Consider the following 24,268-nt stretch of genomic DNA (forward strand, 5'->3'; position numbering starts at 1 on the left):
ATTTCAACGAAAGTGGGTGTACTCTATGGAAGATTTTTAAAGGAGGATTTCGAGGAAGCCCCTAAAAACGTTTTCCAATAGTACACAGTAATCCTGATCTGTTTCACTGTTAAATGACCCTTTACATATTTTAACAAATGGTTTCCAGGTTTCATAAGTTGTTGTCTAGCAACATAATTAACACTCTAGTCTTTGGGTAAATATCAATGGGCCTTTGTGTGCTCATGCAGGTGCACCCTATACCAATCAATAAAAATTTTAAACGGCTCTCTGCGTTTGATGCAAATGGCACTGTAGTTCTTTTAATTGGTCGCAATTTACGTATGAGGCATCTGGGTAAATATGCAAACCATACTGCTATTTTGAATGATTTTGCTGTCAAGAAAGAAAGAGTGCCGTTGTAATACAATTTCCAGATCGTGGCCATGCTTGAATTTCCATTTGTCATAACTTGACAGAAGATGTATTAAAACTATTAAACAATTTCTTATATTTATTTTGATATATCACATTGAACGAGGTATGCAATCAATTCTGATTTACAATAAGCAGCATTTTGTTAATCAAAAAAACAACAACATTAAAAAACATCTACTTGTTTGTTGCGGCCACTGTTTGATCACATTAAATCTATCATCTATCATGGTATCATTTGCTGATTTTTGTCCTTCTATTTTAACAGAAAGTGAGGTTTTTCACTATACTACAAGAAGCAGCTTTCACCGCAATAGACCATTCTTAAAAATGCTGAGGATCTTTTTTTTACAAAGATGACAAAAGACTTCTTAAGCCAAAAGCTTTGGCACAATACAGTAGGATCACAAGAGTGCTAAAGGCAAATTTAAACCATGTACACATCTTGTATGTTTTAGGTACATATAACCCACTATGCAAACAGTCCAGTGATTTCAACACCAAATACGAAGTGAAACCATTTGTGATAATTAGAAAACATTCACCCATGAACAGCAATAGGTGCATGAGTAGAGTGCTGGTGTTGGTAGAGATTATTCAGAGAAGTCATCATCAGCCATTACAATGCTTCAAACTCATCTATTCTCTGCTTAGTGTTGCCCATACGGATCTGACGAAGCGTTTTGTATTTGTCCCTTCCGGCTCGTACATTTTCAGTGTGCAGAATGTCATTCTGAGTCTTCTTAGTATCATCTCGGGCCTCGGCCAACTCAGAACTCAGTGTCTATAAACAATATAACATATAATCACCTTTTCATGTAGTCAGTAACATACATTAGAATAAAAATAGGGACAAGAAATGAATGTTCATTTACAAAGCAACTCACTATTCACCAAAGAGTCACCGAACAAATCAATACACAAATCTACCTAGCCTCTGTTTTTAATAAACAAATAAGCCATTCCAGATAAATCACTAAGTTAACTGGTGGAGAGAAATCAATATTTCAAGTCACTGGGGTGAATTTAAAACAACCACTGATCCCGACATAATTGTGTTTGGGACAAGAAGTGTGCATGTATGCATATGTTACCTGAAGCTGTTTATGTACGCGCTGATTCTTTTCTGCCTCTGTGATGCGCTCCTCCTCATTGCGATGGTCCTCTATGCCATCCACGAGGAGCTCGGCACTGTAGATGCTACTGTTCTCCTCATGATCCTCGTGATTGTTTTCAAGCCTCTCTGAAGGTTCCTCCATCGCAGCCAGAACAGGAGCAGCCATGGGTGCAGCCACGGGGGACGCCATCACATTATGTAACTCCTCACGGGTCCTTATCAGGTCATCCTGCACCTCTTTAGCCTGAGAGCAGAAGAGTAGAACATTAGGAAATATTTTAACCTTACTTCTTATAGAGCTGATGTTTAACAACCTAAAATGTGAATTTTTTAGAGGCCATACTTGTAACTTAGCCCTGTTCTCCCATTCACTGGCCTCCTCTTCTTTAACTCTCTTGGCCTCCTCCAGTAAAGCAATCCTTGCTGTGTACTCAGCCAAGTCTGCAGCCTTTAAACATTTAACTAGCAGGTTAAATCTCATTCCAATTTAATCTAGATGCAATACATTTTGGTCTGCCTACAAAAATTGCCTTTACACAGCTGACTTATGTGTTGGAAAGGTAATTCTTTGATCAAGGCTAGTTCTATAAAAAGCATAAAACTCTGTTTCCGCGTATATTTCATATTTTAGTGTCATATTTAAAAGTTTCATTTTAAATGTTAATTTCATTCACATTTCTATATTCATACACATCACAGCATCACAAGCTCAGCCTGTGCCCTGTGGCCTGACTCTATGTTATTCCTTATCCCAGTGGTTACCAAAATTGGAAGGGCCCAGGTTTGTGACATTTTTTGTAAAATGCACTACTTTATCATAAATTTTGTGTAAAAAAATATAGCTACCAACCAACAGCACTACATTGCATCAATTAATATGTTTTGTTTAATTCAAATTTTATGTTTGAGATTGTTTTATGGCATGAAGTTTCTTTGGGGGGGGTCACAAAGGATGCACCCTATACAAAGGCGGGTGCACTCCCAAAAGTTTGAGAACCACTGCCTTAACCACAGATAGAGGAAATGTTTAAAAAATGTTTTGTGTGCTCACCAGCTGTTCTTGCGTTTTCAGCTGGTCTTCAGCTTTCCTGGCAAACTCTTCTTTAGCAATCAGTGCTGCCTGTCGCTCGGCCTCCAGACGTGCTGCCTCTTCCTCTACCCTCCTCCTCTCCTCCTCGAGTCTTTGGGCCCTTTCAAGCTGCTCTTTCAGATCTGTGCAATTCACAGATTCAACCAAAAGAGGGCAGTAGTCGCTAAATTATAAAATACTGCATTCTCAAAGTTCAGTGTCATAATGTAGGATTAGGGTGGCAGACATTTTACATATGCTAAGTACACTGCAAAAATGTTTTTCAAGAAAAAATCTTAAATTATGATGCGTTTTCTTGATACGCAAAATGACCCAAGAAAATAAGTCTAGTTTTTAGACAAAAAATATCACATGTAAGTGATTTTGTGCATAAAACAAGCAACAAAAAAAATCTGCCAATGGGGTAAGCAAATGTTTCTTAAATTTTTTTTGAATTTAGTGTTGAAGAAAATTTCCCAAGATTTTTTGCTTACCCCATTTTGCTTGTTTTATGTACAAATTCACTTAAATTTTATATTTTTGGTCTAAAAACTAGACTTATTTTCTTGGACCATTTTGCTTATCAAGAAAAAGCATCTTAATTTAAGAATTTTTAGATATTTTTACTAAAAACAAGACAAAAATACTAAAAATGTTTTTTTCTTGAAAATTATTTTTTGCAGTGTAAATCCAGCACTGCAAAATTGACTTTCTTACTTTGGAATAAGAAAAATGTTCTTGAAATAAGCACAAATTCTCTTAAATTGTATATTTTTGTCTAAAAACTAGACTTATTTTCCTAGGTCATTTTGCTCATCAGGATTTTTAGATATTTTTACTGAAAACAAGACAAAAATGCTAAGTAAGAAAGTCATTTTTGTCAGTGAGAAATATCAGCACAATGCTACCAAAAAATTAATACAAATAATGCAATTTATTTCATGTCTCTAATAATATCATTCTCCTTTTTCTCTGTCATGTCCATAATTTTGGTACAGAAAGTGTTTTAAAAGTCCAGATGCTTCTTTCAGGGTTTATAATTAATGGTACATTAAATTTTACATCAAATATTATATTGCATTGTTTTCTAGATCCATGATCAAATATATACATATAATATTATATATATTTTTTTCAACTTATATTTCAAAATTTCTTACCTTTCTCAACCTTTTTGGTCTGTTCTTCATATTTGTACAGTTTTAGCATCATCTCTTCCTTCTCTCGTTCTACCCTCTCTTTTTCCCTCTCTATTTCCTCTCTTTTCTTCTTCTCATTCTCTAGCTGGGCTCTGAAAAGAAAACAAAACAGATAGGCACCCTTCTTTGAAATAAAACACATTTAAAAATGTACTCATAATGCAAACTAAAACCTTTGTGGCATACAGTAAATAAGAAAGTTGATCTGGACATGTTCTTTCTTTTAAAAGTTGGATTAACCTAAAAATTACTTTAATTGGTAAATTTTTTAACTTAAATGATCTTACTTTAAGTGAAAAATTTACTTTTTACAGTGTAGTTCTAAACATGAACATTATCTTCTCTAAGATATCTTATCTTTATAAGATCAGCATGTTCCAAAATAAATGGATTTCTATGCATAAATTAGCAGTTTTGACATTCTGCAATCAGATAAATTCTGCGGTCATGAGCTAAACAGGGCAGATGAAGCATTTCGGGGAATCACCACTTTGTTCGCACCTTTCCATCTGCCTCTGATATTTCTCCTCTCTAGCTTGTGCCTTCATTTGCTGCACCTCAATGGTATCAGGTTTCCTGCGCTGCATGTAAAGTTCATGGTTGCCCATGCACAGGTGCAGGATGCGCTTGTTAATGCGCAACCGAGATGCATAGAACACAAAGTCCTGGAACAACAAGAGGATTGAAAATTAATGATGATTTATTTATGTTGTAAAAATAAATAAGTAAAAATTTTACCAACCTTTTTTATACTTATCATTTGAAATTATGCTCGTCATTTTAATTATAAAAATGAATAAGCAGGTGTGCAATGTTTGAATTACAAACTGAACTTTGGCTATATTGAATAATTTGAAAATCTTACATTTAGTCAAATAAACCTGACATCTTGAGACTACATTTCTCATAGTTGAAAAGAAAGTCTATTGTAAACCAGTAATATGAAGTGCATTCTGAAGGTTGGTAATAAGACTTTTAAACATAGTTTTTTTTTAAACATAACATATCATAAAATCATATTCATACAATTCAAAAAGACTTACAGGAGCTTTTTTGTCAATAGGTTTAATTATGAATTTCTTGTCATTGAATGAAATGTTCCTTATTTCACTCCATGGAAATCCAATCTTTGGAGTCAACCTAAGAAATGTAGCACATTAGATAATTAGTTTAAAATGTATTTTTCCTGCTTATCAACAGATATTAGGTCACAAACCCTATGATACATCAGTCATTGGGAGCAATGACCTCCCAAAAAATAACATGCAGTCACATCGACTCAGCTCTTTCCCTCAGAGTCTGGCTTGTTGTGGGTGACTGCAGGTCATTGACCATAAAGTCATGACTGCTGTCACACTGACCCCAATATCTAAAAAGTAATTTACCATTGGCCAATCTGTCAGTGCTTACCTGTCAGTTTTCTCATAGATATTAAGTCCCAAAGCATCCACACCTAACCAGAGCTCGGTTCCTTTCTTGTTTTTTATGTCAAAGTAGTTAATACCATACATCTCCAAATCCTGTGAGATCTTCAAATATTCAAGCATGGCATCTTCCCTGGTGACAAGGAATTCAAAAATGATGAACTTGTTGTTCAGCAGAATAATGGAGAGGTGATGGTGTGTTTATCTGTCAGGCTTCCTTGAGGACGGCTCTATGTTCTTCATGCCAAATCTGGATCCTCTCCTCCCATTGTTCTTTGGAGAGTTTGTGCTGGTCAAGAACTCTGTAAAACACAATTTTTATATACATTTTTTAAAAGGTTGGCCTTACATTTGGCAGAACGGCACGTCTAAATAGAAAATTTCAATAAAATTGTTGCATGGTCTTTAGTATGTAAATGAAATTAAAACTTTCAGAAACGTTGGAAAGAAATTCATAATTTCTTTCAGGCCCTTTTTGGTTTTAAGAGCACCTACGTTGCTAAAAACAACTTTATTTTGTGTATTTTGGTATAAGACAATGTGTTTGCGTGGTTTATGGTTCAAAAAACATTATTTTCCACAAACCATGCATCTTTTTCTTGCGTTCCAGCACTTCTCACGATTTTGGTCCTGTGAAAATTTCAAATACAGCCAATGGGAACACAGACAATGGAAATGTACTTGTTTCCATGGGCCGTATTTTTAATTCTCAATGTCAATATGCACAATTCAAAAATGTAATGGTAATGAAGCTTTTTTGTAGGTTTTTTTTGCAAGAACGTACAGAACATACATACAAAAAAAATAGACATATAATATCCACATAACAGAAGAGACAATATACAGAGAAAATAATAATAATAGTAATAAAATAAAAAATAAATAAAATAAAGAAGAGAACAAAAAACAAAGGGGCTATCACCTAAACAGTATCAGATGAAGAGGTCAAAAAATGGTAATGCAGCTAGTGAATGGGTGATTAATAGTGATGACATCACACTACAGGGAGGGGGCACTAAGTGAATTATCTAATTTATATAATATTTAAATAATATTTTAGACAATAGCCGTCTATAGGAAGTTTTCTTTCCTAATTTAATGGGGACCAAGGACCTGTGAGACAAAACTTCTGTCTAACAGGCAATCTGCTATAGCAGTAGCCCAAGCAACGTTTCCGCTAATATTACCTCACAGTGATGTTAACAAAAACGTGACCATGAGTGGCCAGTACCAGCTGACCCCAATACCTTCCACTTCAAGCACACTAATTATAATGTTTCCATCTGTTCATGTCATAATCATCTTTGCCATTTCTACTAAATTCTTTGTCGGTTTTTCCCACTCACCTCTGAGGAAGTAATCGCTCAGATGTTAGGTATCCAGCTTTGTGTTTTTCTTTGGAAAAATCTCCAAACTTGGCTTGGACAGAATAGGAAGCCAGTAGCACCGCTGTCTCTGGGGGACAGTAGATTTCGTCGCTCAAAATGCCATCCCTTACTTGCATGAAGAACAGCTTTACAGTGATGTCCTGAATCAGTTCCTCAGCCACATCTTCTGGGTAGTGCTTAGCCCGAAACTTGAACTGAAGAGGGTTCTCTTGTTTTACCTCCTGAGAGGTCACCTGTAAAAACAGAATGTGATGTCTGCATGGGTAGTTTCCTCTGACTGTGACGATACAGTGAATGAGTATATATAAAAGTCTATACACAGTTTGTAGCAAGCAATCCACATTTATGCATTTAAAACTTTTGTCCAAAAGAATTAAACCTATGATTTTAGCATTGATAGTATGTGCAACATTTCTGAATGAATCTGAAACATTTTTAGGACAGGGTTTAGTTTTACCTATCAGCCATTAGCCTAATTGGCTTTTAAAACGTCTTTATTTCACAAAAGGGGAGGAGTTAAAAAAATAAGAGGGCTTAGTGTGGTTTCAGAGGCTGAGTAAGTTTCACGTGAGATTAAGAGATTATATAGACAACATAATCATAAGCACAATATAACAATACCATGAACAATTTTGAGTTTAATGTTGATTTTATGGTGCATTAAAAATACAAAAAAGTACATAATTTGCTATTGTTTCTGAATATTTCATTCACCATGTTATTTCCTCATGTTTAATACCTTTTTGTCCAATTTTAGCCATGTAGGAAAGCCTTTGTTGTCTGTGTACTGCAGACCAAAGTACCACACCTCACGCAAGCCCACTGTCCTGACCACCTAAATACAGGAGAAAATGCAAATAACAGTATTAGATGTGTTAGTACAAATCTTTCAAATATTTTATCAAGTTAAATATTAAACAGGACAATGGAGTACAGACAGGAAGTAACATATAGGAGGTGAGGACACAGGTTAACCACAAAACCAGTACAATATAATTATACATTTATGCAACAGGAAAATGTTGCATTGCCTCACAGTCGAACCCATGACATTGGAAAGCGCTGTCTAAAAGGCTCAATACTCATGTGTGACTTACACAACACCTTACACAAATCATCACAACAGTGACATTAGTTACGCTGTGGCCAAATGATGTGTGGGTGATTACCTTGTAAAAGATACAGATTAGAATCCATGCAATTATCGAGTGAAGGAAACTACCATACACCCAACCCTAAAGTCTTATCAGTTAGGTGTGCACTATGATGGTGTCCTCCACCACGGTGATATATTCCATATGCAATGGCGTGCCATAAACATTACAATGCACAGTTTAGGATTACTAATTGGAATAGTATCTGAAAAATGATTTACACCCATTGCCTACCCCCAAATGTGAATGTGGGTGTGATCAGGGCGACAGCACATGCTTTTGCAATTAGTCTGAGGAGTGTACGAGTCATTACAGGTTGATTATTTACTGCCTTAGAACTTTTTGTGAGTAATGTAAACTGTAATGTAATGTAATCATTCCCAGCATGCAAGATAAAACTGCAACAACAACAAAAAAAATCACAATTTGCATGTTTAATTGAAACTGGAGGTTTAAATCTAAAGGTAGAATTGATAATTCATTAGGCTTATTGACCATGCAAGACATCAGATGTTCAGTTTTTATACAACGACAGTAGGTCTATGACAGCTAAGCATTACCTGCTCAAAGAGCTGTTTGCCCGTAGTAACCGACTGGATAGCAAACTCCAGCTCGGCGTCCATTGTAGTGACACGGACATTGATCTGCAGAAAACAAACACAAATTGGAAGACAGATTGATCTTACGGTGTTTTTATTGTCACTAAATGAAATACAGAAAAGCAATAAAGCAAATCATATTTTGTACTTATACTGAAATTTTAAATATGACCTCGCAAAACATTCGCTGACCAAAGTGGTGTATTTTTAGTTAAAGGCGGAGTGCACAATGTTTGAAAGCCAATGTTGATCTAGATTTAGATATTTGAAATCACCTAAACAAACACGCCCCTACCCCAATAGAATCTGGACCTTCTTTTAAAAGACCCGCCCCACACATACGCAACCCGGCAAGGATGTCGGTTAGTAGACACGCTCCTTACTGCTGATTGGCTATAAGTGTGTTTTGGGTGGTTGGCCCGTCTCCTTTTCCAAAGCGTTTTTCAAACATTGTGCACTCCGCCTTTAAATATAAAACATTTAGTTTGAAAAGTTCAATAGCTAAATATTAAGTTTATATAGTACATAAATGGTAAAATTGAAATGTTTATAAACATAAATCGGTTTATTAAGCAATTGAGAATAATGTAATTGAAGCAGTCAACTACTAGCCTGACGTTGCCGGGGCTAAGATGGGCTGGCACCCAGGCTAGTCATATACCACTGTGTGTTCAATAATGATATGCCACCCAAATTACAGCTCATTTCATAAAGCCAATGGCAATTGAGACTTATTGACATAATTATCTTACATAATATATGACAACAACAAAGGTGGTTTCAACAGACATTCTCAGGTGTGTATTTATTTATGTCAGAAAATATATTTTTTCATTAAGATTCAACTTTCGATTCTGCAAAAATAATAAAACAATAAAAAATGTTTATGTAATCCTGTAAATATCCTTATTAAAACAAATAACCAACCAATTATATAAATGTATGAGGCTGTCTGTAAACAAACAAAACAAAAAACGTATTTACAAAAGTGATTCACAACCTAACGCAGACAATCAGCCCAGTGATCACATTTCAGTCCAGCACACATTTTCACTTTTACACAACCTCTCATAACAAGCCTGTGAACCTTGACAAGAGCCAAAGCATTGTCAAAGTTACACAATCTTCCTGTGAGCCTGTAAAGATAAAACCTTTAAAACTTGTGCAGCAAATCTTAGAAGCTTTCTGTTTAATGTTTGCTTTCTGAAACTGGTGCCTGATGGTCAGGTATAAATGAAAGACCTTTACTGACAAATAATAATAATAATATAAGTTTTATTTATATAGCGCCTTTCCAGAGGTCAAGGAAGCTTTACAGAGAACAATTAACAATAAGACGAATATAAGGGACAATGAAGTACAGGGAGGTAGAGTCAAGTTTAAAAATACAAAACAGAAATTAAGAGACGTATACATTCAGAGAAATATTGGTAATAAATGCATGCAGAGTAATCAAATCAAGAGGAATAGCATTCAGAAAACAGGGTTTTGAGTAATGATTTAAATTCAGTTATATTATTAACACTACAGAGAACGCGTTGAAGAGAAAGTTTGGGTGCAATAGTAGTGAATGATCTGCCCCCCATTGAAGAAAGGCGATAATCTAGATTTAGGAAAAAAAACTTAATGACTCCAGTCATGAGAAAAGTGTCAACTGCTACAATATTCACACTGCAATAACTGTTAAACCCTGGCTGGCGTACCGTAGTATTCAGACAACTCAGCAAGTAAATGATCTCCATGCTTGGACCAAACATTGGCCACTTTAAAAGCGGTTGACACCTGTTGCTGACAAAACAAGATTGCAGTGCTACTTTTAATAAATTATGCTTAATGCTTCTGCTGAAATACTTTAATATTAATGCTTCTAATATAATGTTTACATACTATGTTACATATCAGGAAAAAATCTATGCAAAACTATGAATGCAATGTAATGCATCTATATTTTATTACCAAGCCATTAGAGTAGGCGCAAAAGGCTGACAACTGTGTCAAAAAAGTTAAAATCACTTCTGTCGCTATTTACACTACACACGAGACGTTAGTTCATATATCTTTTAACTTTGCCAGTAAGAGGCATATTGTAAGTAGGCTACACCTTGTCTTAATCCTAAAAAATTAAATAAAAATTAATAATCCCAATCCCAGCATGATGGATTCAATTTATAATCTCAATTCCAGCACGATAAACATAATCTATAATCTTCAGAGGTTTTCATTCTGCTTGGATTTCTCCAAACAATGGAACAGCCAGCATGAGTGCTATTGTTTAATCCAGCACTCACCATCTCCATGAGCAACCATGAGTTATTTACCAGAGCTGTAAAGTTTATCTAGCCAGAAGAATGGCTCAGACTACGTCATAACTCAGTGTGACCGCTACAGTACATGTCTCATTGGCCTGGAGAGCGCCGACCTCCTAAAATGTCAGTGAATGTGTACACTCCACAGCCTTCAAATAATCAAAGATATAGGGATTTGTTTTCCCAGGCTTAATTTAGCTTGAGGTCCTCTCTAAGACAAAGCATTGTAGCATTATCATTATAACATTACCCCACAACTTGTAATTCGTGAGGTCCATGTAGTGGGATGTAGACTACCTTCAGTAAGATTTTGTCTTATCCAAAGCAATTTACAGAGCATTACATGGCATACATTTTGAATCATGTGCGTTCCTTGGGTTGGAATCCATGACCTTATGTGCTGCTACTAACGCAATTGCTCTACCACTGAGCTATACAGGAGCACTTAAGAACTGAAATAGAAATTATATAAGATATTTGAACAGATCTCAAATATTTACAGTTAAATAAAGATATACCCATAAAACTTTCTGAAAAAGTAATGACATCACATTCTGACAAGCAAATAACACAGTCAAAAGTATGTTCACTAGGTAATACAATCATCACCTAGCTAATATTTTACTTTGCAGGATTCTGTGTCCACGAACAGAGTACGAACTCATTGTCATTGTCTAGTTAATATGTAAAGACTCATCTTACTGAATCATGTTAACCATCACTCGAACATACTTAAAGTCTGAATCACTAAACCACATTTCTAAGAGAGACCATTTAGTAAAATCACTTAATATAAGCCTTAATATAATACAAACATATAGTTGTATATTATAATATAGTACTTATCACAGTTGGCACCATTGTAGAAATAAGGCAATAAGTGCTGATTTAGCATTAATTTGTTGAAAATGATCATAACTTCTCAAAATGATCTCCTGTCTTTCAAGTTCAAGATTTGTCATTCAGCAATAATAAGATCACTAAATTATTGAGATAAAAATCTTTGAAACCTAAGTTTAACCTGTGTAAGCTTTGATTTAGATGAGTCTTTATGGCATAAGAACATCAACCTATATCAAATGTTACCAGATGTACACATGCAAAACAGCATGCAAAGATAGGGTGAAATATGACTAGACCAAGTGAACCTTACTATTACATCACGCCTATTATTTCTCAGCATGTAGCTATACAATTATTCTGTGGTACAATCCTATTTAAATGTTCCCATTATAATCTTATTATTGATATAAATACACGATCCATGGAACAAAATAAAAGTAAAACTTACAGGTTTCGGCATTGTTGTTTTTCTGTGGGTCGTATAAGGAGAAGAAAGTTGACCAGTGAAACGCACTGTACGTTTGACACGCTCTTCTGTGGCCGCGTGCGATCAGTGAGTTAACGTACTCTCTTCTGACTCATGTTCAGTAGATGGTGAGATGTGAGAACCTCGCCCCAGCGATAGCTGACCAGATAAGTTAGACCACTCGCGTTAAAGAGTGCCAACAGCTCTCTGCTTACACTGCACCTGCGGAAACACGACCTTTGATCGGGCTCACGCCCAAACTACCGACGCGACAAAACCTGAACTCATACACGGTTCCGTAAAATGAGAGAGCTGAAATCTGGTCGCGTGTCGTCTTTGACAACATACTGTCACTTTACAACATGACAGTCCATATACACAGGGTGGTGAGAGCACACGGGTGTGGCTGAGGTCGTTAATCTACAGCAGTTATCTGGTCAGTGTCTTTATTTTGTAGGCTGCTATAGTAGGGAAAATAAACATCAAATGGACCGTTTTTGGATAGTTTTGGGTTGTCAAATGTGTTACACGTGTGATTGTGTCTGTGGTTGCTAGGACACCTGTGTGAATTTTTATGGGAATTGTTTTTGTAATTCTATGGCCCAGCTTGTTAAATGGTTGCACATGTGTATAGAAATGTGACTATTTTCGATATTTTGTGGTCTAGTGCAGGAGTTTTCAAACTGTGGGTTGTGACACTTGCTCTTGTGGGTCAAAGTGTGATAAGGTGGGCTGTTGCACTGAATGTCACAAAAACTATTTAGCCTAATTAATGACTAGGAATGACAATGTCTTTTTATAATACATTAACCCTCATCAGAGGTGTATAATACTTTAGTATTTTAGTTACATTTTCCAAGCATCTGCTTTATCAGAGTCTTGGGAAAAAATTTATTTTTCTTTACTAAAAAATTTTCACTACATTCTAAAGCATAAAATCATACTGTGTATTCATTATATATTGCATATTAAAATTGATTTAATGCCTAATTACATAAAAATTGTGTACTTTTACTGTCTTGAGTAAAAGTACGAAAAAAAAATTTACTTAAGTAAAAGTACAAAAAATTACTAGATGTTTAATGTACTTAAATATTAAATATAAACCAAAAATTTGAAATTATGAAATGTAGTGGAGTAAAAATTATGATAATATGTTGGAATGTTTGTTTTCCAAAGAAAAACACTAATAAAATACGAATAATTGAAAATTTACTTTTATGTAGAAATTAAAAATACTTAAGTACTATACAACTCTGACCCTTATATTATATTCTGGGTCATTTTGACCCATTTTGATTTTTAAGCTGTTGGAAAAAACAGTTAACCTGTGATTTTATTCTTGAAATTTTGTGACATTTTCTCCTTTATGGCCATGAACATGCATGCAAAGTTAGGATACTCTGATATGTTTTGAAGTGTAGGCAAATAATTTTGTAACGATTTTGATGTTCGCGGGTCAATTTGACCCCATTTATTTTTTGTTCTAAAGCAACTGTACAGACACAAATTAAATATATGTTTTCAGTGTATGCTGCTATATTGATGTTTTACTATCCTGAAATGGGGTAAAAAGGCTTTTCCTAAGTCTTTTGAGTAATGAAAAAGACTTTTATAGACACTTTTTCTTCCAGACATTTTGTCACTTTTTCTCATTTAGGGCGATGAACATGCATGCAGAGTGAGGATACACTGATGTGTTTTTTTAACACAAATAATGTTTCTTTTACGATTTTGATGTCCAATGGGCAATTTGACCCATAATTTTTGTTCCAAGGCAACTTTATAGACCCAAATTAAATAAATAATTAAATACATTAATTGTGTATATGTTGGTGTTTTACTACCCTGGAAAGGTAAACGTGAGCTTTTCCTCACTATTTTCAGTACTGATAAAGACTTCCTCAGACACAAAAAAAGTAAAAGTGAACTTTCATTTCTATTTTTAATCTACAGTGCACCGCATAATTGAGTACACCCCCTTTGAAAATTAAGATTTTTCTCCATTTGTTAGTAAATATGAGAACAATTTGCTGTATTTTTACACACCAGTTTTATTAAACATTTATGTTTCTTAACATAAGAGTGAAAGTCATTACCATCTTAAGGATACGAAAAATAACACATTTAAATCAAGTGATGGTGTTGCAAAAATGAGTACACCCTACAAAGATTCTTTAAAAAAAAACATCTAATATTTTGTATGGCCTCCAGCACTAATTCTTCTAGACATTGAATAAAATTGTTGACAACATACAGTTACATCTTATATTCTCCATTCTTGAACAATAACCCCTTTCAGATCCTGGATGGAAAATGACGTTAGAGCTCACCATACCTCAACCTGGGGTTGATGTCTGAATCACTTTTACCCTGTGCTTCTTCTAAAATGAATTAGTGACCTTAGATGTGTGTTTTGGGTCACAATCATGTTAAAAGATTGCCAGGTGACCAAGGGCACAGAGTGATGGTGGCATCTTCTCTTTAAGTATTTCACAGTGCATCTGTGTATTCATGATGCCATCTATAAATTCAACTCTCCGACACCTGCACTGCCACCATGCTTTACTTTTGGTACCATGCATTTTTCATTGAACTCCTCACCCTTGCCACACCATTAAGTTTGGAACACCCCAGAACCACAAAGATTAATCTTACTCCAAAGTATAGAGAGATAGAGACCCAATAGTCTTTACCTTTCTCAATATGAGCTCTAGCAAAAGGCTTTTTGTGCATTGGCTTTACCAGTGGCTTTCTCTGTGGATGACAGTCATGCAAGGCTGTCCTTTGCACTGTACGTCCGTCGTGTGGTGTCACGGGAAACACCCCAGCTTGACTTTCTAATGAATTAGCCAACTGTGCTGAACTTGCATGATGATTTTTTTCAACATCTCTCATCACAAAACGCTCTTGACGAGGTGTTAACTTCAGTAGACGTCCTGGACATCACAGAGAGCTTTCCACAAGTCCATCCTTTTTTGACACAGTATTCAAACTAATTAGCAATGCTTAACTAATTATATTGAAACTTTGACCATTTTGTGCAAAGAAGTTATCTTTATTTCTCATGTCTTGAGACATTTCTTTACCATGCTATTCTGTCACCATTACATGAGAGTGGATTTTCTCTCTTAAATACCACCCTCAATTGTTAGTTATCCTGTGGCCACCTGTGTGATGATTAATTATATTCATAATTTCCTACTGAATTCCTGTTAATTACACTTTTTAATTTTTTGCTAACATATTCATCAGGTTGTACTCATTTTTGCATCACCTTATTTGATTTAAATTAGTTATTTTTGTATCCTAAAGATGGTCAGTGACTTTCACTGTTTTGTTAATAAAAATAAATGTTTAATACAACTGTTTTGTAAAAAAGAAAGCAAATTGGTCTCATATTTACTAACAAATGGAGAAAAAAATCTTACTTTTCAAAGGGGGTGTACTCATTTATGCTGTGCAATATGAAATACTATGTAAAGCAGATACATTCAGACCCACAGAAAATCCAGAGGTGAACACAGGTGATGCCACCATGACACCAAAACATGACACCAAAACAAGCACCATTTCTCTAAAATGCAAAGAGTCAGAAAGCACATGCTTGATGTGTGCACATCATGTAAACAGTGATTTCTTGAATTTGTTTAATGAGCCTCAAGAACAAAAGATGAGCCTGTTTAGGAAAAGAAAAGCTTTATTTTATTTCACAGCAATATTAAATTGTTTATTTAGGATGGTTTAAACATATGTTAATTAAAATAAAGAAAAAGAAACCATGTTGAATAAAAATTAAAAATGTTAAAACAAGAGTTAAAAATTGTGGTTAAATGCATTTAAAAAAAATCATACTTTTTAATATTAAGTGTTTGTAATATATATATTATCAGTTAATGTTTTATTACCAGTATATTAAACCATCTGTTTTCATAAACCTCTAATGGTAGTCCAGCCAGACAAATATATCAGTCTATGCATGTTTTATGTTTTAGATGAGGAAAATATATGTGTTATGGATGTGACGTCGAAAAGAACAAGTTTTTGGGAGACAATATTGTTGTCGGAAATCTGTGAATAAAAGTACACAAACCAGAAGCAATAATACCCAACACATTCAGAAGGGGCAGCTCTTCAAAAAAAAAAAAAAAACTGAATATGATGAAAAACAGCATTTTGGATGTGACAGTTCTAAAATCTGTGCTTACTAAAAAATAAATTTTAATGCTAAAAAACTTAAAAAGAGACCTCACGTATGTATTTAAGCCACTTGACATCTGAGATATCAAATGTTAAAAACTAAATTTTTCATGTTAAGATTCACATTTGAATAATGGTAATTTGTAATTATTTCACGAGGTAATTTGTATGAATTTGTACGACCGAATTAGTATGTTTTTGTACGATTTGATTTTGCCCGTGACACTGGATTTAGAGGCGGGGTTAGAGTTAATAATTATCATTATTGTTTTTATTTTTAATAATCATACTTTTTGTGACGATTTACTTTTACAAATTAGCCAACTCGTACAATAGGTACAGTTCCGGTGAGATCAGGTTGGATTTCATTCATACAAGGACAAGGATAAAAAACGACTCATTACTAAAAGACAATGAAAATGTATTGTATCTCCTGTTAAAAATGTCTATTTAAAAATATTTTGGTGGGTCTTGAGATAGATTATACATAGGTGGATTCTGGAATGAAAAAGTTTGGGAACCCTTGATCTAGTGCAATAACATTCATTTCTATATACTTTTCACGGCTGTATTTTTAGGCAGAGACAATAGATTTTTATATAAAAGATACAAAAAACTTTCAATACCTTTTACATAATGACACAAAATGCAAAAGGTGTAAATTTGAAATAAAAGTCTTTATTTCATGAGGAGACATTTTGCATAATATTTACATGTTACATGTCTTGCAAAGATTGCACAAAAATTGTAGTGACATTTCCCTTAAAGTGCCTTTCAATAATATTTTTCTTGCTGTGGAATCAAAATATACAGGGTATAAAAACATTGCCACAAAAGAATTCAGCATTTCAACAATGTGCATGAACCTTCAACAAGCTAATTCCTGATATGCAATATTGCTGCACCACAAAACATCTGTCATATTTACACATACGGTCTCCACAAAAATGGAGCAAAAATAACAGGAATAAACCGCACATCAAATATATGTCTCTCTGAGATCATCCTGATTACACCACTCTGGTAGCGATGTTTCATACATAGGTTCAGATGTGGATCTCTGTCTAAACCCTGATGAGACTTCACTCATGGTTTCACAACATGTGTCTTTAATGTCTCTGTTGTGGGTATCATAATGTTCATCGCCACAAGACGAATCCAGTGTCTCATTACTCGTGGATGAGGAACTGCTATGTGTTTTCTTTGTTAGACACATGGCATCCTGAACAGTCAACGATCCACGGTTCGAGAGAACAGCATGGGAATTGTCCTGAATGGCCTGCTGATAACTTGGAGGATTACTTGGTATCCTACTGTCCACCTGCTGGAAAACCTCCTCACTAGACAAGCACCTCGTATTACAGGAGGTGGATGGCTCTGGTTGAGGATTAAGTACCTCAGGTAGAGTCTGGCTGTGGCGTAAGGTTCTCTCGATGGCACGTTTGGTCGAGCCACTTCGCCCAAAAACGGTCCTGCTTCTGATGTGTGCGCCCTTCATTGACTGCGAGCGTCTTTTGGGCATCTCCAAGCGATTCTGTGCAAGCGTGGATTGGCGAGTGGGAAACGAGTGTTTGCGTTGAAGCAGTCTTCGCTGATTGGATAGAGATGGGATAGGTGGGCTGTTGTGGATCGAGCTTTCTGAGGCGCTGGAGAAGCAACTCTCCAGTGAACTTGAGGAACAGTCTTTGGAAGTTTGTCGGGCCCTACATTTAGGTGCCAAACCATAGCTCTTATCCAAGCTGTTGCCGGATTGAAACAGAATGCAGTCATCAGAGACCTGCTTTGTTACTAGTTTGTCCTGAAAGTCCATTTCTGTATGACTCCTGGTGAGGGGAAGGTTCTGTCGAACACCCTTGCTGAAGATAATTGTTGGTTCTGAACGTCTGCGGGTTAAAAGTTTTGTAGTCCATGGCTCAACAGCACTGGAATGTTCCTGGGCTTCCCCTTCAACAACAGGCTTGATAGACTCCATGTCTGAACAACTCCCCTTGTAGCCATCAACATCAGTGTCATTACTGTCGTAGGCAGAGTCATGGTGGTTTGAAGAAAATGAATCTGGAGATAGCACAGATAAATAATCATTTATTAGTTCAGTTCATGTATTTTGACAAGATTTTCAATTGATTAAACACGTATAATGGCCTATGAGGTGATGCCATGTGAATATAGGCAGGTTGGTCTGAAATCATGCGAGGAAACTAAATGGAAACTGTAAACATAGTGTGAAGGTGTCTGAAAGGAAAAAACATAAGCTTACCTTGGTTATCACTGAGTTCATCTTCATCAGAGTCTCCGTAGAGGTTCAACGCATCCTCACCAAATATTCTACAACAGTTGTCAATGAGGAACTTCGTCAGGGTCCTCACCTAAAAATACAAACCAATAGTGACGTGAGAATTAAAAATAATTTTTCAACAAAACACTGGAACATAGGTTAAGTACCATGTAAATAGGTCACGCGAAAGATAAATCTGGATAAAAGCACCTTTGATCTATTTTTTCTCGGTTGAGTTTCAGTTTTACTCAACCTGTTACTTCTGGCTCTCAGCCACAAAATGTGAGAAGTTTTTAAGGTCAAGGTTTTCATATCACTGTACAAAGCGTGATCTACTACTCACCTCTGTCATCTCTTCCAAGTTGTCTGTTTGGAGCAGGTTGGGTGAAATGCACACAGCCAGATTGCTGGAATCCATCTTGTTTGTATCCGAGTTCTCACTTATGCGGTATAGTAGAACAACCAGATGCTTTAAAAGTTGAACATTTGGATCAGGCAGCTTGTTGATCACCCTGAAGACAAAACACAGAAAACATGGTCACAATTACAGTTTTTACACTAAGCATTTTATCCCTAAAGCAAGTGAAGCACTGATTTATCAACTTACATTTGAATTTCTGCACATTTCTGATCCATGTCTTCCTTTTCCATTGCACTCATCCAGGATTTGTACTGCTCCACCATTAACAAACTTCCAGGAAGATGTCTTAGAAAATCCTGCAAATCCGAATACAAATACACTGAATATAAATACTATAAGCATACCCCATTTTTGCTGGGTCATATTTCACACAAATCACACATATTAAATCAAATTGTTAAAATCAATACATACCTTAAGAAGATCAGCAAGTACAACGACTCTGTGCCCTTTCAGGTCCACTTTCATCCCATCATTGAGCTGAGCCTTGATTTCTTTCAAAGTTTTGGCATTGCCTGCTGTTCTGAACACTCCCTCGGTGTACAGACCCTTCTTCAGCAACAAGGTGAGGACATCCTGCAAAAGAAATAAAGACTATAAATGACATGTCTGAGTGACTAAACCCACTAATTTTTTACCAGGATTTGGCTTATAAATATATTATTTATGTTTAGCAGTGGAATACTATTAATAAATTCAGAGGACTAGGCTGATTCTTACCATAATTGGTTTGGGAAGAGATCCATCTTTTTCGCAGACATCAGAGAGGGCCTTTCCAAAAAGTGGCTGCTTGGGATGTACGCAAGCATTAGCGGAATTCATGTTTTTTTTCTGTACACGACGAAAAACGCTTTTCCAGCGCTTTCGGTTCATGTTTTCTATTAAAAAAATGTAAAAGAAACAATTAACATCAGTAGAAGTAATCATATTGGTTATTTAGTTTGATATTGTAATTGACAGTAAGCCGGACTTAAAAATTCTCTGGAAATTTTTCTCTTCCACATAAAAAGTCCAAGAAACACATTTAAAAACAAATGGCATTTAAAACAAGAAGTGATATTTAGCTTACCAGTGTGGGAGGTGTGGGTCAGACTAGGCAGCTGACTATGGGGAAGTCCCGCATGAACCTAATAAAAACAATCAGAAGAAGTCCAATCAATCTCTATTTTAAAACCAGTTATCTCAGTTCAAAAGCACAAACAACTTGAAACCAGACTGAATAATAACTTATGAAAATTACACTTATAGTAATTAAGTAGGTTGGGTTGGTAAACAGCCAAACAGAGCAAGCAGGCATGTAAACATGATATATTGACACGTGTTGGTACACAGAAATGCACTGACATTTAAAGGCATCAGGAATTTAAGGCTGCGCCCTCAGCACTTAAACTTCAAAGAAATCTATAATTTCACTAATCTATCAATCAAAAGGTGTTAAGAAGTGCTGTATGCGTAAGATCTTAGGATCAATATACTTACAACTGGGGCTTGCATGCTGATTAGGTCCATGCTGTTTAGGGTCAACGATTTGCACTGAAACAAAATGAACAATACATGATTGCCTTGTCAATGAGATTTAGGGAAGTAAGCCTATTCAAACAAATAGTAATCAGTTTCCATGATGACATTAAGGACAATAGGTGTGTGAAACTGTCAAGGTGATAACTTACCACGCCGTGACCACTCAGCACCTTCATAGGTTTGTTGTGATGACCAAAGGATACACTCCTCTTGGTTAGATTATCTGTCAAATGGAAATGATTCATTTGTGAATATTAGCTTGCAGTTTTATTAATTTGTTCTTTTACTTTCAGCATCCTAATATATACAAAATATATCAAACTTTGCAATCAGATTTATAAATAGCACAAATTATATATCATTAGTAGTTATGATTTAGTAGAAACTATAATTATCAAAACATAAGCATCAATGTTGATCACATATATTTCAATAAGATAACATTTGTGTAAATATGGATACTTGAATTAAGTAACAACTCAAAAGCATACAATACAATTAAACAAAATATAAACTGTTACTGACCAGTTAAAAAATAAGAAGGTTTTGCACCGTGGGTGTACAGGACAAAGTAACAAGCTACACTGACTCATGAGCAGAACAGACACTACCAAGAGATTCAGACAGACTGAAGTGAAACAGCCCACTACACCGCACTAAATGAAAGTGGTCGGGCAAGAAGGGGAAATTCTGAGCGCAATGGAGACAGGAAGAAGCATCATGGGCTCCCACCATCGACACCTCTACGAAAGCCAACTGCATGTTTTTACAAGAGGGTGGAAAGTGTTGTATACGTCACGCATGTGAGCGTGAACAGGTAACGCATAGGTGAGAAAAAAATCATAAGAAAAAGTACATACTAAAAATGTCAAGAACATAAATTTCATGATAGGCATGGAGCTTATTATAGCAAATAGTGGTGTAAAACAAGCACTGGTGTTATTACAAAAAATCTGCAATATATTTTAGCCATTTTGACATTTCATAATATCTAACTATATCTTGAATGGGATTAAAGTTGTTTGGTATGTAAAGTTATTACATAGGCCTTTCCTTTACTTAGTTTTTGTTCTGGGTCAAACAAATAAATAAATTAAATTGTATTGGAATGATTAGAAGTGGATAGACAAGAATTAGGCCAGGCAAGTATTTACAGTAAACGTGCTTTTATAATGATTCACTATTTTGCTGTAAATGCTAATGAATACCTGGGAATTTTTTTTAAGAATCAAAAAACATCATTTTGAGACTTCAAATCTGACAGTGTTTGCTAACTGACTCACTGCCGCTCTTGAAACTAAACAGCCCCCATGTTTTTATATGAGCTGCAGAATGGGCAAACGTAACATAGAAATAAAGGCATTTAACATAACAACTTTAAACATACCCACCTACTGCTCAGTCTCTGTTAAAAGTTAATGGAAATTATTCATACACTCGAAAACAAAATGTTGCTAAATGGCTAGCTTGTAATCATAGGGGAACCACTTAAAATACTATTAAGCACCCATGTAGAACCATATGGTGCTACATGGAACCATAAAGGTGCTATAGTTGTCTAGCACCACTTTTGATTTTACATAGGTGCTAAATGGCACTTAAAAGTGGTTCCCCTACAAGCCAATTAAACACTTTAAGTGCTATTTAGAGTTTAGTCATTGCCTTTTCATCTTTTTGCTAAAGTAAATGTTTAGAGGAGTAATCTTATAATGAGTCCACTGAATACCATGTCAGGTCGGCCATTTATTTTTTAACACGTATTCTTAAATCAGTACCAAGTTCAATCTAACCCATATCAAGTCTTTGGACGTGATCTTGTTTGCAAGTTTCTAAACAACATTTCATTCAGACAGTGGATGACAGTGACATGATAGACAAGTTGCAGTAACAAACATATCTTTAACAGATTAAAATGAACCATTTCTGGTCATTTGAGACATAGCTTGAAAATTAGACACAAACACCGTGACTGATAATGATGCTTGAGTCAGAATGTTGTTGTGGATTGACAACAACTTTTTAATTTATAGTATGAAACCCCTTCACCACAGAGCAATTTCAATTTCTAACTGAAGTGTGAATCACCAAACTTTCCCCTTGAGTACTAGTAAAAAAACCTATATAATGAATAGTATAGACACGATTCTAAACACCATCACACAATTAATGATTTACAATTACATATAAGGTGTAAAAACAGTTGAAGTTTTATATTTTACTGTATACAGTAAATCACACCTGTAGGTGGCCTCATTTGAATGACCTTCAGTGCAGCCCACCAGGGAAAAACCCACGTGGGCTCAATGCATCATAGTGTTTTCTAGGTTGTGGGCTAAAAGACCACCAAAGATCACCAAATCAACACCTGCCCACTCTAGAGTACAGGGAGGAGTCATAAACAAGTTCAACTAGGTTATGTAGTGAGGTCAGAGCTAAATAAGATTGTTAGATTGCTCTTATATGAGACAATTTCTCTGTGTATCAAAATTCATCTTTAACGCTGAAATTTGGTTGGTCTTCAGGTTTGAAGTCTTTATTGGGGCTACCATCTTCATTGAGAAGGCGCCTGCTGGTGTATCCCACAATTGGGTACTTTGCTTTGTATGTGCCTGTAAATATCCGCTCAAGGGACTGTAGCTGTTCCTCTGTAAGGCCCGTCTAATAAACAGGACAAGAAGAGGCAAACATTTAGAATGGCATAGCACTACAGGGGAATTTGGTGCAGACCAAGCTAATGTGAAATCACTTCTGTCTTTAAACAACTTAAAATGAGGAAATGGAAAGTAAATGTTTAAATGTGTTTTTTTATGCAATAGGAAACCCCTGGAAATTTTCTATTTCTAGAATACCACGAAACTCTTAACTGCCATGGGCATGTAGTGAACTCCCCAACTTACAGTGTCATGTGTGAGATCCGCTGGGTCAAGAGACATTTTGGCCACAGCTCTGGTTGAGTCCTTACCCACTAGGGCATTATAACCGGCACCTTTGCCATAAAACTCTGTAGATCAAATAAATAAAAATTTGTTAATATGGTTGCTATGGTGAGTTTTCCCAAAGTACTGGATAGCAAAAGGAAGATATATAGCCTACATTTATGTCTAAAATACGGAAACTAGTTACAGCCAGCATACAGAGTTTGAACAATTTAATGTTCATGTAATACACAAACATACATAAAATAATCTAACCTTTTCCAGTTGTGACGTCAAATACCACTCCTTTAATTGCCATGTAAATTGGTTTTTTGTCCTGTACGTGACCGGGATCAAATGTATAACTGTTTAGTAATTGTAATTTGGAATAAATCATTAATTGGTGAAAATTTTCTTAAGAAATTTCCAAGAACTAGTGTTTCTATAACACGTGCGCATACCTCACTCCCATCGTATTTTTTCAACTCCTCCTCAGTAAACAAACGCACCGGTTTTGAGTATTTCTTTGTGGTGTCATTTGCAGAACAAATAGTTAATAATACGCACAATGTAACAATATAGACATTAAACATTGTGGAATGTCGTGTTGAGGTTTAAAATAGCAGGAACTAAAGTGTGCCACTACAGTTTCCTTGTTGTCATAAGGTTTCCATTCAAGCGTTTAGCGCTGATCTCGGGTCAGCTTTCACAAGCAGGGGGAAATGCTCTACTTGAATCGGAACAGGATTCTAAATGTTTAAATACGAAAATTGTTTAACGTTTAAATCGAAAGTTGATTTGGGATTTGTTGATATACGTGACATGATTTGAAATTTAAATGCGGTGCCCACTTCTGCTTTGGGAGTTTTCTAAACTTCCACTCTCCCTGAGTTTCTGTTTGTTTGTGTGCAGTGTGCACGTGAGATGGGCCGGAAGTGACGCTAACCACTGAAACTG

General features: G+C 35.6%; 3 protein-coding genes and 1 long non-coding RNA gene across 4 annotated transcripts; 1 reads left to right on the plus strand and 3 right to left on the minus strand.

The window, feature by feature from the left end:
- Positions 1-466: 466 nt before the first annotated feature.
- LOC141365311 (ezrin-like) lies at positions 467-12,307 on the minus strand. The gene is made up of 13 exons (XM_073869513.1): positions 11,962-12,307; positions 8,326-8,409; positions 7,351-7,446; positions 6,570-6,844; positions 5,437-5,525; positions 5,210-5,351; positions 4,843-4,939; positions 4,301-4,464; positions 3,761-3,891; positions 2,583-2,743; positions 1,887-1,979; positions 1,509-1,775; positions 467-1,198 (listed from the first exon to the last, which is right to left on the minus strand). Exons 1-13 carry the CDS (start codon positions 11,971-11,973, stop codon positions 1,034-1,036), a joined length of 1,776 nt encoding a protein of 591 aa, XP_073725614.1. The 5' UTR covers positions 11,974-12,307; the 3' UTR covers positions 467-1,033.
- LOC141365312 (uncharacterized) lies at positions 12,280-13,800 on the plus strand. Its single transcript, XR_012370544.1, has 2 exons — positions 12,280-12,415; positions 13,640-13,800. It is a non-coding gene; the product is annotated as an uncharacterized lncRNA (long non-coding RNA).
- A 3,101-nt stretch (positions 13,801-16,901) lies between these two features.
- LOC141365313 (T-cell activation Rho GTPase-activating protein-like) lies at positions 16,902-21,446 on the minus strand. The gene is made up of 10 exons (XM_073869514.1): positions 20,922-21,446; positions 20,546-20,619; positions 20,355-20,408; positions 19,945-20,002; positions 19,596-19,753; positions 19,290-19,451; positions 19,062-19,171; positions 18,798-18,966; positions 18,437-18,545; positions 16,902-18,234 (listed from the first exon to the last, which is right to left on the minus strand). Exons 2-10 carry the CDS (start codon positions 20,570-20,572, stop codon positions 17,159-17,161), a joined length of 1,923 nt encoding a protein of 640 aa, XP_073725615.1. The 5' UTR covers positions 20,573-20,619; positions 20,922-21,446; the 3' UTR covers positions 16,902-17,158.
- A 680-nt stretch (positions 21,447-22,126) lies between these two features.
- LOC141365315 (neudesin-like) lies at positions 22,127-24,219 on the minus strand. The gene is made up of 4 exons (XM_073869517.1): positions 23,773-24,219; positions 23,588-23,648; positions 23,294-23,397; positions 22,127-23,054 (listed from the first exon to the last, which is right to left on the minus strand). Exons 1-4 carry the CDS (start codon positions 23,902-23,904, stop codon positions 22,878-22,880), a joined length of 474 nt encoding a protein of 157 aa, XP_073725618.1. The 5' UTR covers positions 23,905-24,219; the 3' UTR covers positions 22,127-22,877.
- Positions 24,220-24,268: the final 49 nt, after the last annotated feature.

Source organism: Misgurnus anguillicaudatus, chromosome 7, assembly GCF_027580225.2.
Source record: "Misgurnus anguillicaudatus chromosome 7, ASM2758022v2, whole genome shotgun sequence".
NCBI lineage: Eukaryota > Metazoa > Chordata > Actinopteri > Cypriniformes > Cobitidae > Misgurnus > Misgurnus anguillicaudatus.